General features: G+C 37.4%; 1 protein-coding gene across 3 annotated transcripts in view; it reads right to left on the reverse strand.

Annotated features, from left to right (window-relative positions):
- Ipo11 (importin 11) overlaps window positions 1-23,120 on the reverse strand; it is a 232,719-nt gene that overhangs the window by 104,109 nt on the left and 105,490 nt on the right. For 2 of the 3 annotated variants that reach the window (XM_029557873.1, XM_029557874.1), the window contains exons 19-23: window positions 21,809-21,924; window positions 10,540-10,616; window positions 2,574-2,600; window positions 2,305-2,384; window positions 1,813-1,893 (exon numbers count right to left, since the gene is read on the reverse strand). In XM_029557873.1, the coding sequence (XP_029413733.1) occupies window positions 1,813-1,893; window positions 2,305-2,384; window positions 2,574-2,600; window positions 10,540-10,616; window positions 21,809-21,924 (381 nt within the window). The remainder of the gene's footprint in view (window positions 1-1,812; window positions 1,894-2,304; window positions 2,385-2,573; window positions 2,601-10,539; window positions 10,617-21,808; window positions 21,925-23,120) is intronic. The other variant, XM_008856308.2, reaches the window with a different exon arrangement.

Here is a 23,120-nt window from a genome sequence, read left to right on the forward strand (position 1 = left end):
GAAAGGCTGGTTCCTCTAAGCTTCCAGTTCTCTCTTTTGATTGTATATTGGAGTGGCCAGATTGCTTTTTTCTTCAGGAGTTCCCATAGCAGCCCAAGTCAGATAAGGATCAGATGCTCTTAGGCTTTCTCCTAAGGTCTGGATCCCTCCAGGATAGATTTTGACCTCAGGAATTTGGGGGTTGGACTGGCCTGGGAGCCAGGCCCAGGAAAGATGCTAGTCTAGGGCAGCTGGTGTCCATGCCACCCAGAGATGCAAAGGAAGATGGGGGCAGGGACTGCACTGAGGAGCTGGGTTCGTCTGGATGCAAAGAGGAAAGGTCACCCCAGGTGTCCAGGATAGAGGCTGGTTGGTTGTCAAGACCCAAGGAGGTAGAGGAAGGTGAGGGTGAGGCCAGGCCCAGAGCGCCCCTGGGGACCCAAGAAGGGAACTGAGTTGCTCTGGATGTACAGGATCAGGAAGCAATGGTGGTTCCCCAAGTGTCTGGAGCATCAAGACAAGGAATGGGACAGCCCCAGGCTAGGAGGAGAGACAAGCAGGGGAGATGGGAGGGTGAATGAGGCTGGGGGAGACAAGGCACAGAGGGCCCGACTGACCTACCCTGGAGAGAGAGGCCTGCGGGTAGGAGAGGGGCCTGCGGTTCCTGCAGGCCCAGGGAAGCAGAGAGGATAATACACTGTTTTTAAAATTAATTTTGAAGACCTAAGATAATGCCATGGATTTCACACCATAAATATAAACTGTTACAACAATAATAATAATAATCTAACCAGAATTCAATTTTCTTATTTGACAAGAAAGAAATTAGAAAATTAACAGCTATAACTTTCAAACTCCATATAAAATGTCGATACATACGTGTGTGCCTATATATACCTATCATAATATATTTCAATATATTTGTAGACATATCTATGCTTACATATGAGCTATTATATTCATGTAATACTATTTCTTTGCTAAACATAGAAATAATACATAAAGATAACAAAATTTACAGGCTACTGTTCTTAATTATGCATAATATATTCAGTACTCTAATCTCAACAGGTAACTCAAGCTAAAACTACCTAATGACACAATGAAATCTTTGTCCCAAATACATTCTAACAAACCGAAAGAGCTGTTCTCTTTAGTACAGTCGTGATTACCCCTACTTATTCTGTGGAACACTGGAGTTTGACTCCCTGACAGGAAGGCAGGCTGTTATGGAGTTGGGAGTGTAGCCCACTGGTGGAGGGTTTCCTAGTATGCTTGAGGACATCGGTTCAATACCCAGCACTAAGAAAACAATATCTGAAAGGTTAAGACATATCAAATGTTGCCAGTTTTAGGACAAGTCGTTAAAAAGGTGTTAATTCATTGCTTAATGAGGATTTAGAACACACACTATTCTAATCAGAGGAGATTTTATTAGAAATTCAGAATTGCTTTTTTCTTTTTTAAAGTCTTTTTGACATAGGGTCTCCCTGTAGCCCCAGCTGTCCTGGAACTCACTATGTAGACCAGGCTGGCCTTGAACTCACAGAGATCCGCCTGCCTCTGCCTCTCATGTCCTGGGATTAAAGGCATGCGCCACCATGCCTAGCCCAAAACTGCATTTTAATAAGACTGCTAGGTAATCTGAGACCTTTGGTGTAGGGGGAATTAAGTCCCATTAAATACTGCTAAAGGACAATGCTCTCTAGGATTCCATCAGCTCTTCTCACCAACAATCCACACTCTGGAAGCCCAGTTTTACAAATAACTCAAGACAATCAATTTAACTGATGATTTATTTTCAACCATCAGTTGATGATAAAAAGACAATACCTTGAGCACTTGAACTTGACCTTCTGTAGTAATTTCTTGTAACAGCTCACAAAAGGACTGACACAGACCTACGGCATATGTCTGAAATTCAATGAAAAGTCAATATATGTAAGAATACAGTTGTAATACTTAAAAAGCATAAAATTAATTTTGGGACACCTTATAATCTATTTATAGAGAAGTTTATGCTAACAATCTAAGCAAAGAGTTTCAATTAGGAGTCTCAGAAAGAGTTAAGATTATGCCTAATACATGGTTTACTGATACACCGATTTTTATGGGAACATATTTACATATATAGTACATTTTCAGTGCTCAGTAACAGTGGAATTGATACTGACCACATCTTCCCTTCGGTTGAGAATGCTAACAAGTGAAATTTTCACCCCTAAAGTAACAGACTAATCTTAAACTTTAAAAAGGCACCCTGTGATTTCATACAAAGATCAAAATAATATAATTACTTACAATGCAAAAGCTATTCCAACATACCTGTAAAAATTCTGTTGATGATAAAAAGATATAACCATTGATGATCTTAAAACAGGTTCTGAGATTTTCTGAACTTAGTTCTGCCAAAACAGTAATTATTTTTAAAAAGAACAAATTAACTCACTGTGCAAAAATACAAGTGAAATGATTCGTTTTAGTTATAACTGGGTTACTACAGTAACATGAAGCACTCAGTTTGTTCTTATCTATGGATACTAATATAATTTTGGCATTTTTAGGTTCCTTATAGCAGCAAGCATGCAGCTTACCGTTTGCAAGGCAGCTGGATGGAAGCTCTGGGACAGAAGATCAAACAGAATATTGATAATGCTTTATCATCATAAAAATTAAAATATAAACTTCTACAAATAAACAGGTAGATGAAAAGCTAAGTTACAGTCAGAGTGTTGGCACACAATTGTAATTCCAGCACTTGGGAGGTTGAGGCAGGAGGATTGTGCATTCAAAGCCAGCAAGGCTAAAATGAAAACAAAACTAACTTACATACCTATCTTCATAATTTTTTTCTGACTACAACTATTCAGACTATAAACATCTATATGTATCTTATCTAAAAAATGGCATCAACCTATAATAATACTATCTCATTTATCTTTTATTAATAAAACTTTTCAGAAACTATTTCAAGGCCCTCCCTCTTTTTCCATTCAGAACAAAACTAGGAAACTATTCAACCCAAATTTTCATCCCAAATAAAATTTTTAGTGCTGATATGACAAATGCCAAATAACTGAATCATTTTATCATTGTATTTTGTCATCTGCTTAAATAGTTTCACTCAATGAGTATTTTCTACATATTACTGTACTGCCAGTGAATATGGGGTCTTATGAAATATATATATATATATATATATATATATAAGCTGATAAAAATGGGCTTTCACATGGCTTTTAAAACTTCTTGACACTCACTAATTTCTGATCCTCCAGAGAGAGAGAGAGAGAGAGAGAGAAATAGATACTGTTTAGTATCTTTAATCCTTAGGGTTTCATTTTCAAATGCTTCCCTATAAAAACCTACAGAAAAAAAATGTCACTGTTAGAATAGCACAAAGATCATTGTTTTTAGCTATTTCTGTTCAAATGCAAAACAGAACTACTGTTAAAACTGAATGTGAACAAATGTTACACAGACCAAAATTACTCTAAAATATTATCAAAACTGAATGTGAACAAATGTTACTCAGACCAAAATTACTCTAAAATATTATCTATGTCTAAAACCTATGACTCTTTGTTGCACATCTTTTAGAAATTCTACTTGTAGGACAATTTTTTTTTAATAGTGTGTATGAGTGTATTGCCTGCATGTATGAGTGCACTTGTGTTGTGCAATGCTGCAGAGGTAAGAAGAGGGTGTCGGATTCCCCTGGAACTGGAGTTAAGGACAGTTCATAACCACCATGTGGGTGCTGGGAATTGAACCCAGGTCCTCTGCAAGAGCAGTCAGTGCTCTTAACCGCTGAGCCATCTCTCCAGCCCCAGGACAATTATTTTTTTTAAATGGCAAAACATATTGGCCTAGGAACTTGGATTCTTACAGCATTCTTCTCATGTAAATTTTCCATTTATTTTCATAGGAGACTGAAAACCCTATGCATAGCTCATAATATATGTACTTGTGCTTATTTTTTGCAGAGCAAAACTTGAATGAAACTGTTGGGTAAGCACTGTAACAAGTCAAGAGCTATATTTTAAGTAAGTACTGCAAATGGCTTTACTTCAGGCATTTAAAATAACCCTACCAATAATAAGTTTATTTGCTTTAAGTAACTGGACATTGTTCATTACATACATAGAGTTAATAGTAAAACTCTAGAGAAAAATCACTTGGTTCTAGGGCCAGAAATAGCTGTACACATCAATCTCGAAATACATGTTAGATTCCTAAGGATCTAACAAACTAGTCTAAAAACTAAGGATTGGTAGGGGACATGAATGACTAACTTGTCTCTGTGCTGGTAGAAGATATTTAGGTATAAATGGTGGCCTTTATATTAGATAAAGTCATCCTTTCGAAGTTTTCTGGTTATCCTTTTCTTCTCAAGGTGAAAGTCTAGTCAAGTTGGACTTGTGTATATTTTTTGCAGAGCAACACTGAACAGAAAACTGTTAGGTAAACACTGTAACAGTAAGGGTCTGTCTATAGTTAGTACTGCAAATGGCTTTACTTTGGGCATGCCAGGGAATTTTGAAATAAGTGCCAAGTAAAATTTGATGCAAATTTATGTTGAAATAAGCAATATTTACAAATCTCTAATCTTAAAAAAAAAATCATAGAGCTCATCTCCTCTGAAAAACTCTGTATGGGTTAATCCATACAAGCAAATACTAAGGTAAGTAGGTCACTCTATACTGCTTTCAATGCCTCTGACCATGCCTGGAATAGGTTTCAGTACATTTTCTTGAATACGTTAACACCAGCAAATACTAAAAATTAGTATGAAAAATAATCCTTTCAATAATGAGTGATTTTTCCATTCAGGGCAATTTTGCTCCTCACAAACAGATGTAGCAATGTTTGAAAACAATTCTGATCATTAACAGTAGCATACATTCCACAGTGGCCAAGGATACTACCACACCTGACAACACACAGAAAAGACCCTCATAACAAAAATTTGCCTGGTCCAAAATATCGACAACCCAAGAATTGGGGGTAAGCTTTCTTTTCAGGACTGCTAAGAGCTCTGAGTATCTAGTCATGCTCAGCATATAAATAACTCTTATCTGCTAGTCCAACTAGATTTTAGAATATGCTCCTCTTGTCTTTGTTCCTGGTTTAAAAAATCTCTTCTCTCTCTCTCTCTCTCTCTCTCTCTCTCTCTCTCTCTCTCGTCTCCCTATGTGTTTTGTTTTGTTTTGTTTTGTTTTGTTTTGTGTGTGTCTCCCTGTATTTGAGACAGGGCTGCATTGTCTTGTTGGGACATACAAGACAAACTGACCCACAAACTTCCAGGGATTCTTCTGTCTCTGCCTTCCACAGTGCCATAGGAGACCAAGGATTACAGACTTGTCTTACCATGACCACCCTGGGGATACTAGGATTCAAACTCAGGATTTCATGATTACAAGGCAAGAGCTCTTACAAACTGAGCCACCTCCCGAGCCCCGTTTCTATTTTTTTAAAATCTATTTTCATCTTACATTGTTCATAGAGATTTAAGTTTGGATAAAGGTGGAGGGAATGGATAAATTATTGAATTACATGTTTAATTTAAAAACTAATTTTTAACCATATGAACTAGTGTGTGTGTGTATACTACAGTGACTGTGTGAAGATCAGAGGACAACCTTGGGTATTGGTCCTCATCTCTCACCTCCTTTGAGACACGGTCTATCTGTTATTTACTGCTTGCTGCGGGTATACCATGCGAGCTGGCCAGTCAACTTCCAGGGGAATTCTTCTGGCTTGGCCATCTACTTCGCCATAGAGGCACTAGGATTTACAGATATGTGCTTCCACACCTGGCCTTATACTGATTCTGGAGAATTCAAACTCAGGTCCTTATACTTTCACAGCAAGAACTTTTCCCACTAAGCTGCCTCCCCATACCCTATTTGAACTATTTAATACTTTATTATTAGAAATGCAACTGTAACAGTTTTTTTCTTATACTTAAAATTCTGATAAAAGTTTACGGTTAAAAATAAGATAGTCTTGGCCTTTAAAATTAGATAGGAAGTGGAGCTGGAAAGATGGCTCAGTGGTTAAGAGCACTGACTACACTTCCAGAGGACATGGTTCAGTTCCCAGTACCCACATGGTGGCTAACAAACATCCCTAACTCCAGTTCCAGGGATTCAGTGTCCTTTTCTGGTCTCTGCGAGCAATTGCATTCAGGTAAATCACTCATGAATGTAAAATTTTTTAAAATTAAAATTTTTAATTAGATAGAAAGTTACCAACAACAACAAAAAATATTACTGTTACTGGAACATTAGGTTTGGCATTCAGAACATAGACACAGGTCAGTCAGATGTTCATCATTTAAATAATAACAATACTAACAATAAATTAATAGCATAAAGTAAATTTAAAGAAAAAAGCCAAGTCATCAAAATTAAACCAATAGAATTTTTCAGTCTCTGTTTCTATTTAAAATTTCTCATATTCTACTCATTTTCAGGCAAAAGGACAGAAAATGAAATTCAGCCTTGGATTTACTCATGCTAATAACATATCCTAAAAGATCATTAATGTAAACTTTATAAAGCTTTATATATTTTAAATTAAAACAGGAAGCATTCTGTTGATAGCTTAATATCTGCTTAGAATAAAAGCATCCCACCCTAAACTGTTCAAAACCATTGGGTGTGGTACACATGCCTTTAATCACAGCACTCTGGAGGCAGAGGCAAGTGGATCTCTGTGATTCTGAAGCAAGCCTGGTCTACATAGTGACTTCCAGGTCAGCCAGGGCTACATAGTAAGACCCTGCCTGAAAAACAAACAACATCGATCTTATTAATAAGAAAGAATATCTTGTAACTGACATCAAAGTTGAGCATTCTTCTTGATCTTCAAATACTGAAATAAGGGCCAGCAAAACGGCTCAGCAACTAACTTACCATGCAAGGCTGGTGACCTGAGTTCTATCCCTAGAACCCAAATAAGGGTAGAAGAAGGAAATCGATTCCACAAAGCTGTCCTCTGAACTCCACATGTTCACTGTGGCACTCAAGCCCACATATACACACCATGCCCACACATGATAATAAAATTTTGAAAAAAATTGAGGTAAGTATTCTGGTTATATTTATAAATTTTTAAGCATAGCTGAAGTAAAATAGACATGTAAACACCACATATGAAAGATATCAGCAGTGCAATACTCAGGACAAAAAGGTAATAAATACTGGGCACTAAATATGCATAAATGTTCAGAGTTCCTTCATATTATTGATGCAAATACACGTATCACAATGCATAATACAATCTGTACTTATGTTGCTTTGAAAATTCTAAGTTGAAATAATTCAGTAGTATTTATATTACTGATAATTCATTTACACCATGAATAAAATACAAAACAGTTTAAATCTTTGAAAATTAAAAATGAGCATTATCATATTGATGTTCCATTAGTATTTGATTCATCTAGATAACAAATGTTACATAGGCAGTCAACAGTTGGACACTTTTCCTTTTAAAATAGTAGTAACAGTAACTGGCCACAACAATAACAGTAACTGGTACATGATTATAATCCCAGCACTCAGAAAGATGAAGCTGGAGGGAAAGAGCCTGACTCCAGTCTGGCCTACATAGTGAGACTGGCTCAAAAAAAAAAAAGCATATATGTGTGTGTATATATATATACCACAATATCACAATATGATATATACACATAGCACAATATGAGATCTGCAAGTTACATGGAGTAGAACTTAAAAAAGCCTTTGTCAGGAGGTAAAGGGAAGTAAAAAGTTCACTTCCTATTCTTTTCCTATAATGACTGAAAGAGAAACTTTTCCTAGGACAAGAGCGGTATGTGACTGGTCTATTGACACTGTCTTCATCTTCGAGAACTTCTGGCTTTTATGGCAGAAAATAGTCAACAGCTTTTTTATTGGAAAACAAGTTTTCACTTTGGTTATTACTTGAGATTTCACCTCTTCTGAGGAGGAATGAGGTATCTGAATTTTAAAAAAAATTCAAGAGAGCAGACATGGTGGGACACACAATCTGTTATCTCAGAACTTGGGTCCTGAGACACAGGCAGGAGGATGACTGCAAGTTCAATGTCAGCCCGGCTATGCAGTAAAACTCCTCTCAAAGAAAAGGAGGGGAAAGGGGGAGGGATGAGTGGAGGGGAGGGGATAGATGGGGAAGGGAAAGGGAAAGGAAAAGAAGGGAATCTCAGAGGAATGTGAAGGACTAAAGGCATTATCTACCCATCATGGTCATCTACAGAATGAAAGAAAAGCTCTATTGTAATCAATTACATTAGGGTTTCAGGCCACATTTGCTAATATTTTCAAAAAGTGACTCTACTTTTCTGAACTAAATTTCTAATTCTGATAAATTTTCTCAGTATACTTAAGCCCAGATACCAGGTTTTTCTGCATAAATAATTTCTTGGGGCAATATTTATTAACTAGTGTAAATAGACTCAAAGTTCTTTTTGTTCTTAATTGTATCTGTATAAATGTTTAGCCCAAATGTATGTAAGTGCACCACAAACAGGCCTGGTACTCACAGAGGCCAGAAGGGTGTATCAGATCCCCTGGACCTGGAGTTAAGGATAGGTGTTAGGCTCCATGTGGATGCTGGGAACAGAACCCAAGTCCTCTGCAAGAGTAGTAAGTGCTCTTAAACACTTAGCCCTCTCTCCAGGAACTATAATCAAAGCTTTAATAAGGAAATTAAAGAAGCTTTATGGCTAAGCATTAAAGAATAGCATTCCAGGGCTCAGGAAAGGCAGCTCAGGGGCTAAACTGCTTACATTATGAAGACCTGAGTTTTGTATCCACAGCACTCACATAAAAAGCCAAGTGTGGCAATGTGTGCCAATAATCACAGTGCTGGGGACAGAAGGATCCCAGGGACTTACTGGCCAACCACTCTAGCCAATCAGTGAGCTCCAGGTTCAGTTGAGAGACCTTGTCTCAAACAAAAAATGAGGAGACTGAAGTAATAGCTAAGTAGTTATAAACACTTGCTGGAGTTTAGATCCCAGCACCCACCTAACAAGCCAGGTGTTCTGCAAATACCTGCAACTCCCAGCCCGGAGGGATCAGACATCTGCTGTTGGCCTCCACATGCACACAGAATTATGCATCCCACATGTGAAAACATGTGCAAACACTTATGCTGACACACACATACACAAATAAGATAAAAGAATGATAAAGGAAGACCCTTGATCTAGACCTTCAGCCTTCACAGGTGCATGAGAAGGCATACACACCCTCATAGACAACCATACACCACACAACAAAAGAATTTAAATTTTTAAAAAATAATCAAGGAGCTGGAGAGATAGCTCAGCGGTTAAGAGCACTGACTGCTCTTGCAGAGGACCTGAGTTCGATTCCCAGCACCCACATGGAGGTTACAAATTGTCCTTAACTCCAGTTCCAGGGGAATCAGACGCCCTCTTCTGACCTCTGCAGCATTGTACAATATGGGTGCATTCACATACATGCAAACAACACACTCATACACATAAAATAAAAATAATAAAATATTTAATAAACAAAATAGCCAAAGGGCCAGTAGATTATATATAATTCTTAAATATGCTATGAATATAGATATAAAACTGTACCGGTAAGCTCCCATACTAAAATGACCTTATATTAAAAGTTGTTTTTTGTTTGTTTGGTTTTTTTTTTAATTTCAGACTAGGGATATAACTCAGTGGTAGATCACATAACTAGCAAGTTTAAGGAAGGCCCTGGATTCAACATGCCCACCACCAAAAAAAAAAATTTTTTTAATGCTATTACATACTTGAGAATGGTACTTAGCATGTAATAAAAAGTAGATTTATTTTTATTAATTACTCTCAGAATATGTGTTGATACTGGGAAAAGACTCTTAGTTAGATCCCAAGAAAGACTGAAAGAATAAGAACTCATTTCTGCAATACCCAGTTCTCTCAGAATCATGTGTCAAAGTGATGCTTAAAAACAGTTTATTGCTGAGGGAATAACTTAGTGGCAGAACGTTAGGACTAGCGTGTGTGAGGGATGACACATACATGAAGTGCCATGATCATGTAGCTTATTCATCAAGTAATGCTTCAATAAACAATATATATATAACATTAATATTTCCCTTTAGTGGTTCTTTAGCTAACACAGAAATATGTACAAAGCTCAGTTTTGAACCACATATAGCACAAACTCCTTGTGAAAAATAAGTTGAATAAAACTATGCAGTTTCATAATATACTCTTCAAACAGCATACAAAGCTACTATCAAACAAAATCCATAAGCAAAGCCCAAACTTAATTTGTTATCAAATTATATTTTAGTTTATATTACAATTTTTTTCCACAAGGCAATATATTTCTTACATTTAAACCAAGTGAAATTATTCCAAAATTTTATAAAGAAATTTCTAAAAACTATAAAAACACTATTGTTTGTCAGTATCTGAGTCCTTAATAAAAATGGAAAGTGTAATTTAAAATCTGGAATAATTCTCCTGAATTGTGATAACATTAAAAAATATCAGTGAGATTTTGCTTCACTACATACCAAGAAGTGGTGACATATTCTGAAATATACGAAGCAATTCTGGTGTAACACATGGGCTATTTTCCAATGTCACCAACCTAGGAAAGAAAAACACATGATTAGCTCATTTCCAATATTCACTTGTGACATTAATACAACAACTTAAGTGTAAACAAGTTTTATCTAGGGGCTGGTGAGAGGGCTCAGTGGGTAAAGGTGACTACAGCCAAGACTGACCTTAGCTCCATACCTGGGACACAAACACTGAAAGGAGAGAATCAACTCTTAAGTTGTCCTCTCAACTCCACATACACAAGCACAAAAAATTTAATTAAAAATGAATACAGAGTTATAATAATTACCTTAGAATAATTTCCTTTGCCACAGAGCCCTACCATGATGTACTATCTGTCAAATACCAAAGCAATGGGGTCAGTAAGTCACAGACTGAAGCCTCTCAAACTGTGAGCCAAATAAAAGCCTCTTCTCTTTATAAGCTATCTCAAATACTTGTTACAGGAAAATATTGCTAACATAAGTTTGTTTTTTAAAAGAATTTCTAGTAAGTACCTACCAACAATTAATAGCAATACAGTCCATGATGATGTGTTAAGAATATTCTCACAGAAAGCAGAACCAAACCTCACAGAACACTTTGCAGTACCTTTTCTACCACTACATTTATTCAGTGTACCTATGGGGGGTTATCAGTCTCTTTCCCTGATCATGTGATAAAATACACAGACAAAAGCAACTTAGGGAAAAAGGGCCTGTGTTGACTCATAGTTCAAGGGTACAGTACACCATGGCAGCGAAATCAAAGCAGCAGAAGCTTGAAGTAGCTGGTCACGCCCTGACCACTGTTGGGAAGCAAACATCAATGCGTGCTAGGGCTTGCTCGGCTCACTTTCTCCATTTTATACAGTCCAGGATCTCCATCTAGGGAATGATCTCACACCCACAGTTAAGATGAGTCTTCTCACAATTAACCCAATCAAGATAATCCCTCAAGACATTCTCAGACATTAACTTTAATCCAGATAATACCTCAGGTGTGTCTAGAGGCTGATGTCCTATGTGATTATAGATTTTGCCACATTGACAACTAACACTAACCAATACAAAATGCCTCTCACATAAGCCAAGTGAATTAACAAAAGATACTGGAGTAACAGGAAAAAAAAGTTACAGTCTAGTCACAAAATAGAGGACTATTCAAAAGAAAGGAAAATATAATTTATAAAAATTCAAATTACTAAGCAAATATATAGCAAGATTGCTAAATATGTCTATATACAAAAACCAACTCAGTTTCTATATTAAAAAAGATAGTTAAGGGGCTGGGGAGATGGATCAGCAGTTAATAACACTGGCTGTTCTTGCAGAAGACGTGGGTTCGAATACCAGCACCCACATGGCAGCTAACAACTGTCCGTAACTCCAATTCCAGGGGATCCGACAGCCTCTTCTGTCCTCCACTGGCACTGCACAACACAGGTGCACTTACCTACAACAGGCAATACACACATACACATAAAAATAAAAAATTTATTTTAAAAAAAGATAGTTAATATGCAAAAGGATGTTATCAGAGCTATAGACATAAAAATCCAATGATGTCAATTCTCTCTGAATTGTAAACACTATCAACACAATTCCAATTAAAATTCTTAACGAGCATCCCTGGAAATTAGCCAAGCTATAAAATGATTTGGAAGACAAATGGCAAAGAACAGACAAAAAACAATTTTCAAGAAGAATCACATATGGAGTCTATGCTGGGGAATTTTTCCTTAACCAAATATTGGAACTTACTATAGCACCCTAATAATTCAGTGGAAAAAAAAAAAAAAACACAATAAAAACTCTCCTTGTCAGATCCAGATTAAGCTGCAGTATGAAGCATCTTCTTTCCTTCTGACTTTGTCTTTACTTCAATAAAAGACCATGCAAGTTGGTATCTCACTTCCTCTGATAGGGTCCCAGTATAAACCAAACTATTTTAAAAAGGAGGAAAAGTGTCAACTTAAACTATCTAAAAAGATCAGGTATGCAACTTTGGATTAAACTAATGAAGATAAAGAAGGCAGCACAAAAAGGAAAACGCTATTCCTGATCATTAGAAGAAAAGAAAGCTACCATTTTGATTAATAGAGAGCTATATGTAAAAGCAGTTTGACTAGAAAAACAAAAAGTTAAAGTATAGAAAAGGGCTGTAGGTGATATGGCTCAGCAATTAAAAGCACTAGCCACCAAGCCTGGTAACCCGAGTTTGATGTCCAGAACACACAGTGTGGAAGGAGAGAACCAACTCCCAGTACTTGTCCTCTGACCTCCACAAATGTGCCATGGCATGCACATGCACCCTCTGCACACACTGAATATATAATGTAAAAAAATAAAAGAGAAAGTATAAACTAGACTCAAAAAATAAATGTAAGACATGAAAATACTATTGAAAACATCTTTGGTTAAGTTAAAATATAAATATAAAAATTTGTTCTTCATAGGAGACATCTAAAACCAATGAAGCTGAAATGGAAAAGTCAAACAATGACATGGTAAACAAAATAAACGATAAGACAATATTCATAACTGAATTTAAAAGATAAAATGAAATTCACCACAGAATTGTGCAATATGCTTCAAGAAAACAACCGAGTTTGAAATACTAAATTTATTTTTGTGTTTATGCAGTGTGGGTCAAATCCAGGGCCTCCTGTATGGTAGACAAGGACTTAACCCTTGAATAACACCCTCAGTCCTAAATTTATTAAATAAACAATATATAAATCTATCACGATACTGGGTGAGGCCTTTATTCCCAGCATTTGGGAGGCAGAGGCAGGCAGATCTCTGAGCTCCAGGCCAGCCTGGGACTATAAAGAGATCCTGTCTCAAAAAAAAAAAAAAAAAAATTAAATGTTGTGTACTAAGAGTATTTTAATGCTCAAAAAAAAAAAAAGTCACAATAGAAACAAACACAACAAAAAAACCTGAATTTAGTATTTTAATAGTCAAGAAGAAAAAGCAAAATAATGTGAAGTATGCAATTGACAAGTATACCAGAGAGCTTTAGTTGCCAACTTGACACACCAAGGTTGAAGGAGACGCAACTGGGAAATTGCCTCCAATGGAAATGTCTGTGGGGCATTTTCTTGGTTGTTGAGTGATGCAGGAGGGCCCAGCCCATTGTGGGTGGTGCCACCCCTGGGCAGGCACTCCTATGTTGTATAAGAAAGCAGGCTGAGCAAGGGCCAGGAGAGCAAGCCAGTAAGCAGCCCTCCTCCATGGTCTGTGCTCCAGGTTCCTGCCCTGAGTTCCTGCCTTGGCTTCTTGATGATAAACTATGCTGTAAGCCAAACAAATCCTTTCCTCCCCAAGTTGGTTTTGGTCACTGCTTTGAGTTTTTGTTGTTGTTGCTTTTTAATTTCATTTTATTATTTTTATTTTATGTGTATGTATGAGTGTATTGCCTGCATGTATGTGAGTGTACCCATGTGGTGCAATGCCGTGGTCAGAAGAGGGCTTTGGATTCCCCTGGAACTGGAGTTAAGGATGGTTCGTAGCCACCATGTGGGTGCTGGGAATCGAACCCGGGTCCTCTGCAAGAGCAGTCAGTGCTCTTAACCACTGAGCCATATCTCTAGCCCCGTTGGTCAGTGTTTTAATCACAGCAACAGAAAGTAACTAAGACGGGCAAGGTGTGGTGGTGCACATCTTTAATCTCAGCAACTGGGAGGTAGATGCAGGCAGATCTTTGTGAGTTCAAGGCCAGCCTGGTCTAGAGAGTTCCAGGCCAGCTGGGGCTACAGGGAGACCTGAAACCAAAAAAAATAATAATAATAAAAATAAAGAAGTAACTAAGACAACAAGTTAAAAAGAACAGAGGCATGTCAAAGTCTTCATTTTTATGCCATTGTTCAAATAGGATTTGAGTCTGTTACGAAAATGGCTACAGTTCTAAAAATTCACAGTAAGTTTAAGGAAACTTACAAACCATATGTTTAACAGTAATGTGATAAATCTAGGCCTGAATTATATGCATTAGTAAACAAGAAAATAAATAATGCTAAGACAAAGAAGAAAAACTTGCAACGTTAGCACTACAATAAAAAATAAAACATGAGCTATCAAAGCTTATGAAAAATAAGCAATTATACTCCACAATTAATCACAACATTTTATGTTTCAGTGTCTGGGATGAGTGTGATGGTGCATACCTTCAATCTTAGGATTCAGGCAGCAGAGGCGGGCAGATCTCTGTGATTTTGAGGCCAGCATGGTCTCCATAGCAAGTTCCAGCCCAATCAGGGCTACACAGTGAGACTATCTCAAAAAAAAAAAAAAAAAAAGGTTTTTTGTCTGATAAGAAAAACAAAGATAAATTAACCTTTTGTCTTTTAGGATTACTAGAAAAACGTATCTACAACTAAGTGTAAGAAGCTAACGTATGAAGCAGACACAATGGGAAAAAACAAAATGCATAAATCTAAGAGGTAGCTGCTTCATGATACAAAAAAAGCACTCTAAGAAAAGCACTTAACAGGAAGATAAATTTAAAAGCCATGCATGGGGGCTGAAGAGATGGCTCAGCGGTTAAGAGCACTGACTGCTCTTGTAGAGGACCTGAGTTCAATTCCCAACACTCACATGGCAGCTAGAAACCATCCTTAACTCCAGTTCAAGGGGAATCCGAAGCCCTCTTCTGACCTCCGCAGCACTGCATGACATGGGTACACTCACATACATGCAGATAATACACTCATACACATAAAATCAAAATAATAAATATTAAAAAAAAAAACATGAATGCCAGAAAGAAGCATACTGAAATTTTTTTCTATTAGTATTTAAAAGGACTAAATGATATAACCATTATCAATAATCAAAATGAGTATAAGCTAATGGAGAAACAACCTAAGGACATTACAAAAATTATAAATGAACCACTGACTTCAAACATGGATCCATTTCCAACTTATTTCTTTAAATGTCCAAAGAAAAAATAACATCTTACAAAACCATTTCTGTGTAAATAATTTTTAATTAAATTGGTAACATACGCATAACTCCAATGTAAGATCAAACAGTATTGCAAAGTGTAATCACAGATCTATTCACTAATAAATGTAGTACAAAACAGAAGACAAAATACTAAAAAGAATTTATAGTACATTAAAAGTAGAATTGTTTCCAGCAAATAGCAAAGTTATTTCAGGAAGTCAAGTTTTTAAAAGTATTTTATAGAAATATAATCTTGAATAGATGGCAAAAAAAAAAAACCCAAACAAATGAGGTAAATTTTTGATATGTTCTATTTTTAAATGAAAGTAGTCACATTAAACTTAATGTTATATAGCAGACTCAGTCCCATGTGTATAGTATTCATTACCTCACTCCATTTCTGGAAAAACAAAACAATGCCAAACCAAACCAAAATCTGTTCATACACATCCTTTTTGCTGCAATTTTACTTAAAAGCAGTTTATAGCTATTAAGAAAGAAGAGGGGGCTCAGCAGTTAAGAGTACTAGCTACTCTTACCGAGGACCCAGGTTCGGTTCCCAGCACCAACATGGCAGCTAAAAACTGTCCATAACTCTAGTTCATGGGGATCTGGCAGCCTCTTCTGACCTCCACGGTCACTGCACCACACAAGCGTACTTATACACATGCAAGCAAAAACACTCAAACACATAAAAAAAAATGAACAAATGATATCAAACACTGGCAAGGATGTGAAGAAAGGGGAACACTCATTCACTGCTGGTGGGATTGCAAACTTCTGCAACCTCTATGGAAAACAGTGTGGAGAACTCTTAAAAAACTAAAAATGAACCTGCCATATGACCCAGTTATACATTCCTTGGCATATACCCAAAGGACTCATCCTATTGTAGAGACACTTGCCACAATCATGTTTGCTGCTGCTCTTTTCACAATAGCTAAGAGATGGAAGCAATCTAAGCGCCCCTCAACTGACAAGTGGTTAACAAAAATGTGGTGTATTTGCACAACAGAATTCTATTCAGCAGTAAAGAAAAAATGAAATAATGAAATTTGCAGGTAAATGGATGGATCTAGAAACTGTTATACTAAGGGAAGTAACACAGACTCAGAAAAACAAACAACATATGTTCTCCCTCATATGTGGCTCCTAGCACCAAATCCTTTTAAATTCCAGGTCCTTTTAATAAGATGATGCTATACAGCAGTCCCTTCTGCATGAAATACCTACCATCATCACAGCATCACAATTGGGCTTGCTAACAGTCGTGGTCATTCATTAAAGAAGTGCCAAGCAGGGTCATTGGACCCTCACCTGAGTATCCAGCCACTCTTCGCAGCCAGCTGTATGTAATTTGACCTTAATCACACACAGCCTCCTTGATTTGGGGAGGGCTAAAGTATACAATCTGGGGAGGGCTAGGAATAGAAGGCATGACCCATGCTTGGTAAAGGCTATCCAGTGTGCATACCCTCAGGTCATACACACACCTCAGCAACCCCACTCAGTTATCTTGAAGCCTGTGAGAGGGAACTGACACCGATTCTAACTACTCCAACAGCTGTCAAAATACCTGAAAGCAAATCCTGAATCCATCACTCTAGAGTCCAGCCTTGAAAGACAAAAGAAAAATGAGGAGGAACCCAATAGAGGGATACTTTTGAAAGCCCTTGTCAAGAAATTCCAATGGACTCTCATATGAACATTTGAAAATCGCCCTGTTCTGACTTTTTTCTGTTCCCTGTCTAGAACTTGTAAAGCTTTTACTCTTGTCTTTACTTCTCCTTCTCATCTCCCATTCATGATTCAAGGACTTTCTTTTCCCCTTAGAATAAGAGTTATGCAATTTGGGAGTCTTTTAGATAGACCCATTGAAGGGGTACTCCAATTGCCTCACCCTGCATCCCTGTTCGGCATGGAAGAAGCCAGAGCAGTCTGTGTCCCTATTACCTATTGGCAATTTGGGTAACCTCTTCAGAGGGTGATGTGATAAGAATAGGAGGTAGGAGTAAAAAGACCCCAAAGAAAAGTAGCCAGTTTCTAGGCTAAAAGTCAAAATGTCCTTGGACCTGTTAACAGTATCTCTGTTCCAGGGGCCAGAAATGTCAAGGGTATTTGGGAGCTTCTATCTAATCCTTGAAGGATTTTGGTGTTGCCTCTTCAGAGGGGGTAATGTTGGAGGAGAGGGAGTGGGCATGGATTTGATTGGAATACCTTGTATGCATGTATGAAATTCTCAACAAAGTTTTTGTAAAATTTAAAATAATAATAAATTTTTAGAAATTCATAATAATGTTTTTTTTTTAAAAAAAAGAAAGAAGCACTCAGGAGGCAGAGACAGGTAGATCTTTGTGAGATCAAGGCCATCCTGGTCTACAAAAGGAGTTTCAGGTCAACTGGAGCTGAGAACCTGTATTTAAAAAAATAAATATCAAATATTAAAAAAGAAAAGAGAGGTCTGGAGATATATTTTAGAGGCAGAGTCTTCACTAACATATGGATGCTATGGTTTCAGTCCCCAGTGCAGAAGAAAAGGAAGGATCAACTGGCACCGAGTACCACAGTTAAGAGCAAGCTCAAAGGAGTTTCAGGTCAACTGGAGCTGAGAACCTGTATTTAAAAAAATAAATATCAAATATTAAAAAAGAAAAGAGAGGTCTGGAGATATATTTTAGAGGCAGAGTCTTCACTAACATATGGATGCTATGGTTTCAGTCCCCAGTGCAGAAGAAAAGGAAGGATCAACTGGCACCGAGTACCACAGTTAAGAGCAAGCTCTTACTGGTTACTCTGTGATTTCTCTTGGTCAGAGAACTCTTGCATATTAGTAAGCTCTTATTCCAGCACAGAACTGCCAGTTGATGACCAGGCCGCATATTTTACTAAGAAAAAACAAGGCAGCCAATGGAACACACTACAACACTTGGAAAGCCACCATCCTACCATCAGTCAACATGAAATACCCCTGCTGCTATGGGACTCAAGGCCTCCTCCAGAGCTCTGATGCCTTCTACTTCTTGCCTCCTTCAATTACCCTGTTCTCACTTCAGTTTCCCTCATTCTAGATCTTGCAAGCCCCATACCAGTCTTACATTCTGCATGTCTTATAACAGTAAAAGCTCCCCCAAAAAGCTACTAGCACTCAGTCTCTCTCATCCGTTTTTCAGCCTACTCTGATTCTAATTCTGTTGCTACCATCCCCCTGAAAATCCTGCCATCTCCACAAAGCCAAATTCACTTTACTTACTACGACAATCAGCAATGCTTGTCAGAGCTGCCCCTCCGTCTTTGAGGAAAAGCTCTCTTAGTTTGGGTTTCCTACTTTAAGAGTAGATAGGTCTCATCCTGTCTTCTTAGATGCTTATTTTGTGCCCTCAAAATATTTTAAGTTTGTAAGGCTTGTGTCCTAGGCATCTCAATCAGCTTTTTCTTGCTAGGCAATCTTATATTCATAGGCTTTAAATGCTATGTATGACTGCTGATCCCTCAAGCAAACAGCTCATCTTTATAGCCACTATGGAAAGTAGGAATTATATTTTTCTAAGATTATAGATAAGGAAACACGGCTTACAGAAGATGGGCTTACATAAATCATAACCTGAATGTTGTGGTAGAATTTGGAATAGCTTTGGAATATGTCTGATTTCAAATATGAGTGTTAGGCCATTAAGAAAAATTTGTTCTAAAAAAACCATTTGCTTTTTGGTGGTTTTGTTTTGTTTTGTTTGGGGGGGGGCGTCTTTTTGAGACAGGGTCTCCCTGTAGCCCCAGCTGGCCTGGAACTTGCTATGTAAACCAGGCTGGCCTAGAACTCACAGAGATACGCCTGCCCGCCTCTGCCTCCCAAGTGCTGAGACTAAAGACGTGTGCCACCACACCCAGCATTAAAAAAACATTTGTACATCAGGTAAACACAAATTGATGAACAGTTTGAAAAAAAATTAGTTTAAAAAAATTAAAGTATGCCTTTAATCCCAGCACTTGGGAGGCAGTGGCAAGCAGATCTCTATGAGACTGAGGCCAGCTTGGTCCGCATTGTTCCAGTTCTCAAAAACAAATGGGGTGTGTGTGCGCGCTGGATTCTTTAACCAAGAGAAGCAATTAACAGCATGATTTTGTTGAATGTTTGTCCTAAAACAGGCAAAGAGGCTCATGCCTGTAATCCTACCACTCATGAGGCTAAGGCAAGAGAATTACCATGAGCTGAATGTCAACCAGGGCTTTACAACAAAGCAAGCCAGCCTGAGTTACAGAAATCCTGTTTCAGGAAAAGTAGAAAGTTAAACAAGAAGGGGGAGGGGGCCATTAACAGAGCCAGAGCCATGAACTTTTTATTATTTACAAAATCCTTTGAAAACTTCTATTTCTTTTTTAAAATACTTTATTATGTGTATGAGTGTACTGCCTGCGTGTGTAAGTGCACTCGTGTCCTGAAATATTCACAAAGTCAGAAGAAGGTGTCAGATCCCCTGGAACTGGAGTAACAGATGACTGGGGGCTGGCATGTGGGTGCTAGGAATTGAACCCTGGTCCTCTGCAAGATCAGCCACTGCTGTTAACCGCTGAGCCATCTCTCCAGTCTGAAAACTTAAATTTCCTTAACAAAATATTAAATGTGTAATACTGAGCCAACCTAGTGGTGAATGCCTGAAATCTTAGGAACACAAAGCCAAGGAACCCAGCACCACCCCACAAAAAAAAGTCTGTTTTCTGCATCTATCTTTTCATAATATTTAAATTTTTTCTAATATTCAACATCATATAGAATCTAGATGTTTATAGTATTTATGTACCCAAGATTCCAATTTTAATTTATAATCTGAAAGAGGTATTAACAAGTAAGTCATGGGGTAAATCCAACTCACATTCTATTTTCTATACTGGTATGTGTCTAGCTGATTATGTATTATTTGACTGTTTTGACCCTGAACCAATAAAGCTGAGCAACTGTGACAGATTTGGAACATGTAAAATATTTACTATCTATCCCTTTGCCAATAAATTTTTGTCAAGTTCTGACCCAGAGCAATTCACCCCATACAAACAAAATCTATAAACATAAAGATTTCAACAACAACTCAATTTAGAACCAAGCTATATGCTATTCAAATAACTATCGGGAAGACTATGAAAACTCAAATTTCAAATTAGTAAGAATCTACCTTACATTTACATTTTAAAATCATCTAATATTCTGATACAGATCATTTATTTACAATTTAGTCATTTGTAATAAAAACAATTTTAAAAAATATTTTATGTGTATGAGTATACTGCCTGAATGTGTATAAGTTCATCCATGTCGTGCAATGTCCGTGGAGGTAAGAAGGCATCAGATCCCCAGGAACTGGAGTTAGAGAAGTTGTTAGCCACCATGTGGGTGCTAGGAATCAAACCCAGGTCCTTTGCAAGAGTAGTCAGTGCTTTTAACTACTGAAGCATCTCTCCAGCACCAAAAAACAATTTCTAAGACCCAAACTCTGTTTTTTTTATATTGTTTGCAGAATGCTAAGGGTTGAACCCAGGGACTTGCAAATGCTAGGGAAGAACTCCACCACTGACCTATACACCAGCCTAGATCAATGCTCTCAATTCTTAAGCAAAGCTAAGGGAAAAAAGAAAGGAAATGTAGGACAAGAAGGCAAAGAACAAATGTTCACTTTTTCCATGGTTGATTTATGTGATCTGTTCAAATGCAGTAGTCAATTTAGAAGTGGAAAATTTTAAGCTTCCTCTTTTACTTCTGAAGAAAACAGTTTACATCAGTGAAATGAGATTCGAGCCAAAGGATTTGATAGCACAATTCCTTAAACACACCGTGGCTAGTCAACAACATGCGTCACATTAATTTATCATGGAAGCAGGACTATTTATTTTTAAACCTTTAGCACTACACACTACTTTGGGCTGAGTTACAATGTCTCACTACTTACTGAGGGCAGTAAGAGGTTGAAAAATAACTCACTATCCCCCAGAACATCTATTTCACAGACTGGAAAATTTAAGACCAATTTTAGTTTGGGAAAATGACCAGGATTCTAATCTTGATGTAAAATGCAGCAGGTCCCTGCTACAACTTCTCTTGTCTATCTCAGACTACCCTGAGCAGCAGCCACCAAAAGCAGAAACACCTGGGGGAAAACAGCTTCATGTACTTCTTTTAAATGCAGAGTATTCAAAGCCCTGTTAAAGACCTTTTAAAAGCTCTACTGGGACAAAGGTAGGGAAGGCCAGAGGGGAAGAAAACAAAAGATTCACAGTATCGAGTTTTTCCTCTTACCATAATTCTAAACCATCTTCCAGAAGATAGACATGTGGAGGCTGAGAAACATCTGTACTCAGTTGGATAACTGGGAGCAGGAAAGGGTACAGGTTCTTGCTGTCTGCTCCTAATCCCTATAGGGAATATAAATACAACTTATGTTAAGACACTCTCCAATCCCTCCCCACCACCAAAACATCCCCTATCATATAAAAAGTCCTGAAACCAATTTATACAAAATAAAATAAGAGTCTTTAAGGATAGTTCTCATTATAAATACTAGTACAACATACTATTTATTACTGGAAAGCAAAAATAAAAAACTATTATATTGTCAAGGTACCATATAAATCTATGAATGTAATACATATATGCATGCCAAGGTTCTATGTATCTGTTCTTTTTAAGAGATGCTACATACAAGTTGAATATTCCTTATCCAAAATGGCTGAAAAGAAAGAAGTTAAGATTTTGGATTGTTTTCCTAGAATATTCACAAATACATAATAAAATATCTTGGGAAAGAAACCCAAGTCTAAATACAAAATTCATTTCTGCCTCATATACACCTTAAACATGTAGCCTGAAGGTAACCTACAACGATTTTAGTAAATTGCTGGGTATGACCCATCACATCAATAAGGACCTTTCTACTGGTGATGTCAGGTGGTGCTATAAAGTTTACTATAATTTGGTATGGAAGGTAAAATTAAGAAATCTCAAAGAAAGAATCAGTTTCCTCTAGGGACTAGCTCCCTGAGAGGTTATCTAACTCCAAGTGGACAGCTTTAAACACAGATACACAGGTGCACCACTGAATGGACTCAGGGCATTATACACCCCTTCAGAGGATGGTGTGATAAGAGTAGGAGGTAGGAGACCAGGCTTGGTGTCGCATGCCTTTAATCCTAGGACTCGGGAGGCAAAGGCAGGCGGATCTCTGTGAGTTCAAAGCCAGCCTGGTCTCCATAGTGTGGCTACAGGGAGACCCTGTCTTAAAAAGACCAAAAAAAAAAAAGAGTAGGAGGTAGGAATTGGCTAGGCAGTTAGGGTAAAAAGACCCCAAAGAAATATAACCAGTTTCTTGGCTAAAAGTCAAAATGTCCTTGGGCCTGTTAGCAACATATTCTGTTCCATGTTCCAAAAACATCAAAAGTATTTGGGAGCATTTATCTAGTCTTTAAAAGATTTTAGAGTTACCTCTTCAGAGAGAGGAATGTTGGAGGGGAGGAAATGGGCATGGATTTTATCCAAACACCTTATATGCATGTATGAAATTCTTAATAAAGTTTTTGTAAAAGTTAAAAAAAAGAAAATACATGCATGGATA

The sequence above is a fragment of the Nannospalax galili genome, unplaced genomic scaffold, assembly GCF_000622305.1.
Source record: "Nannospalax galili isolate Female #2095 unplaced genomic scaffold, S.galili_v1.0 scaffold751, whole genome shotgun sequence".
Classification (NCBI taxonomy): Eukaryota; Metazoa; Chordata; class Mammalia; order Rodentia; family Spalacidae; genus Nannospalax; species Nannospalax galili.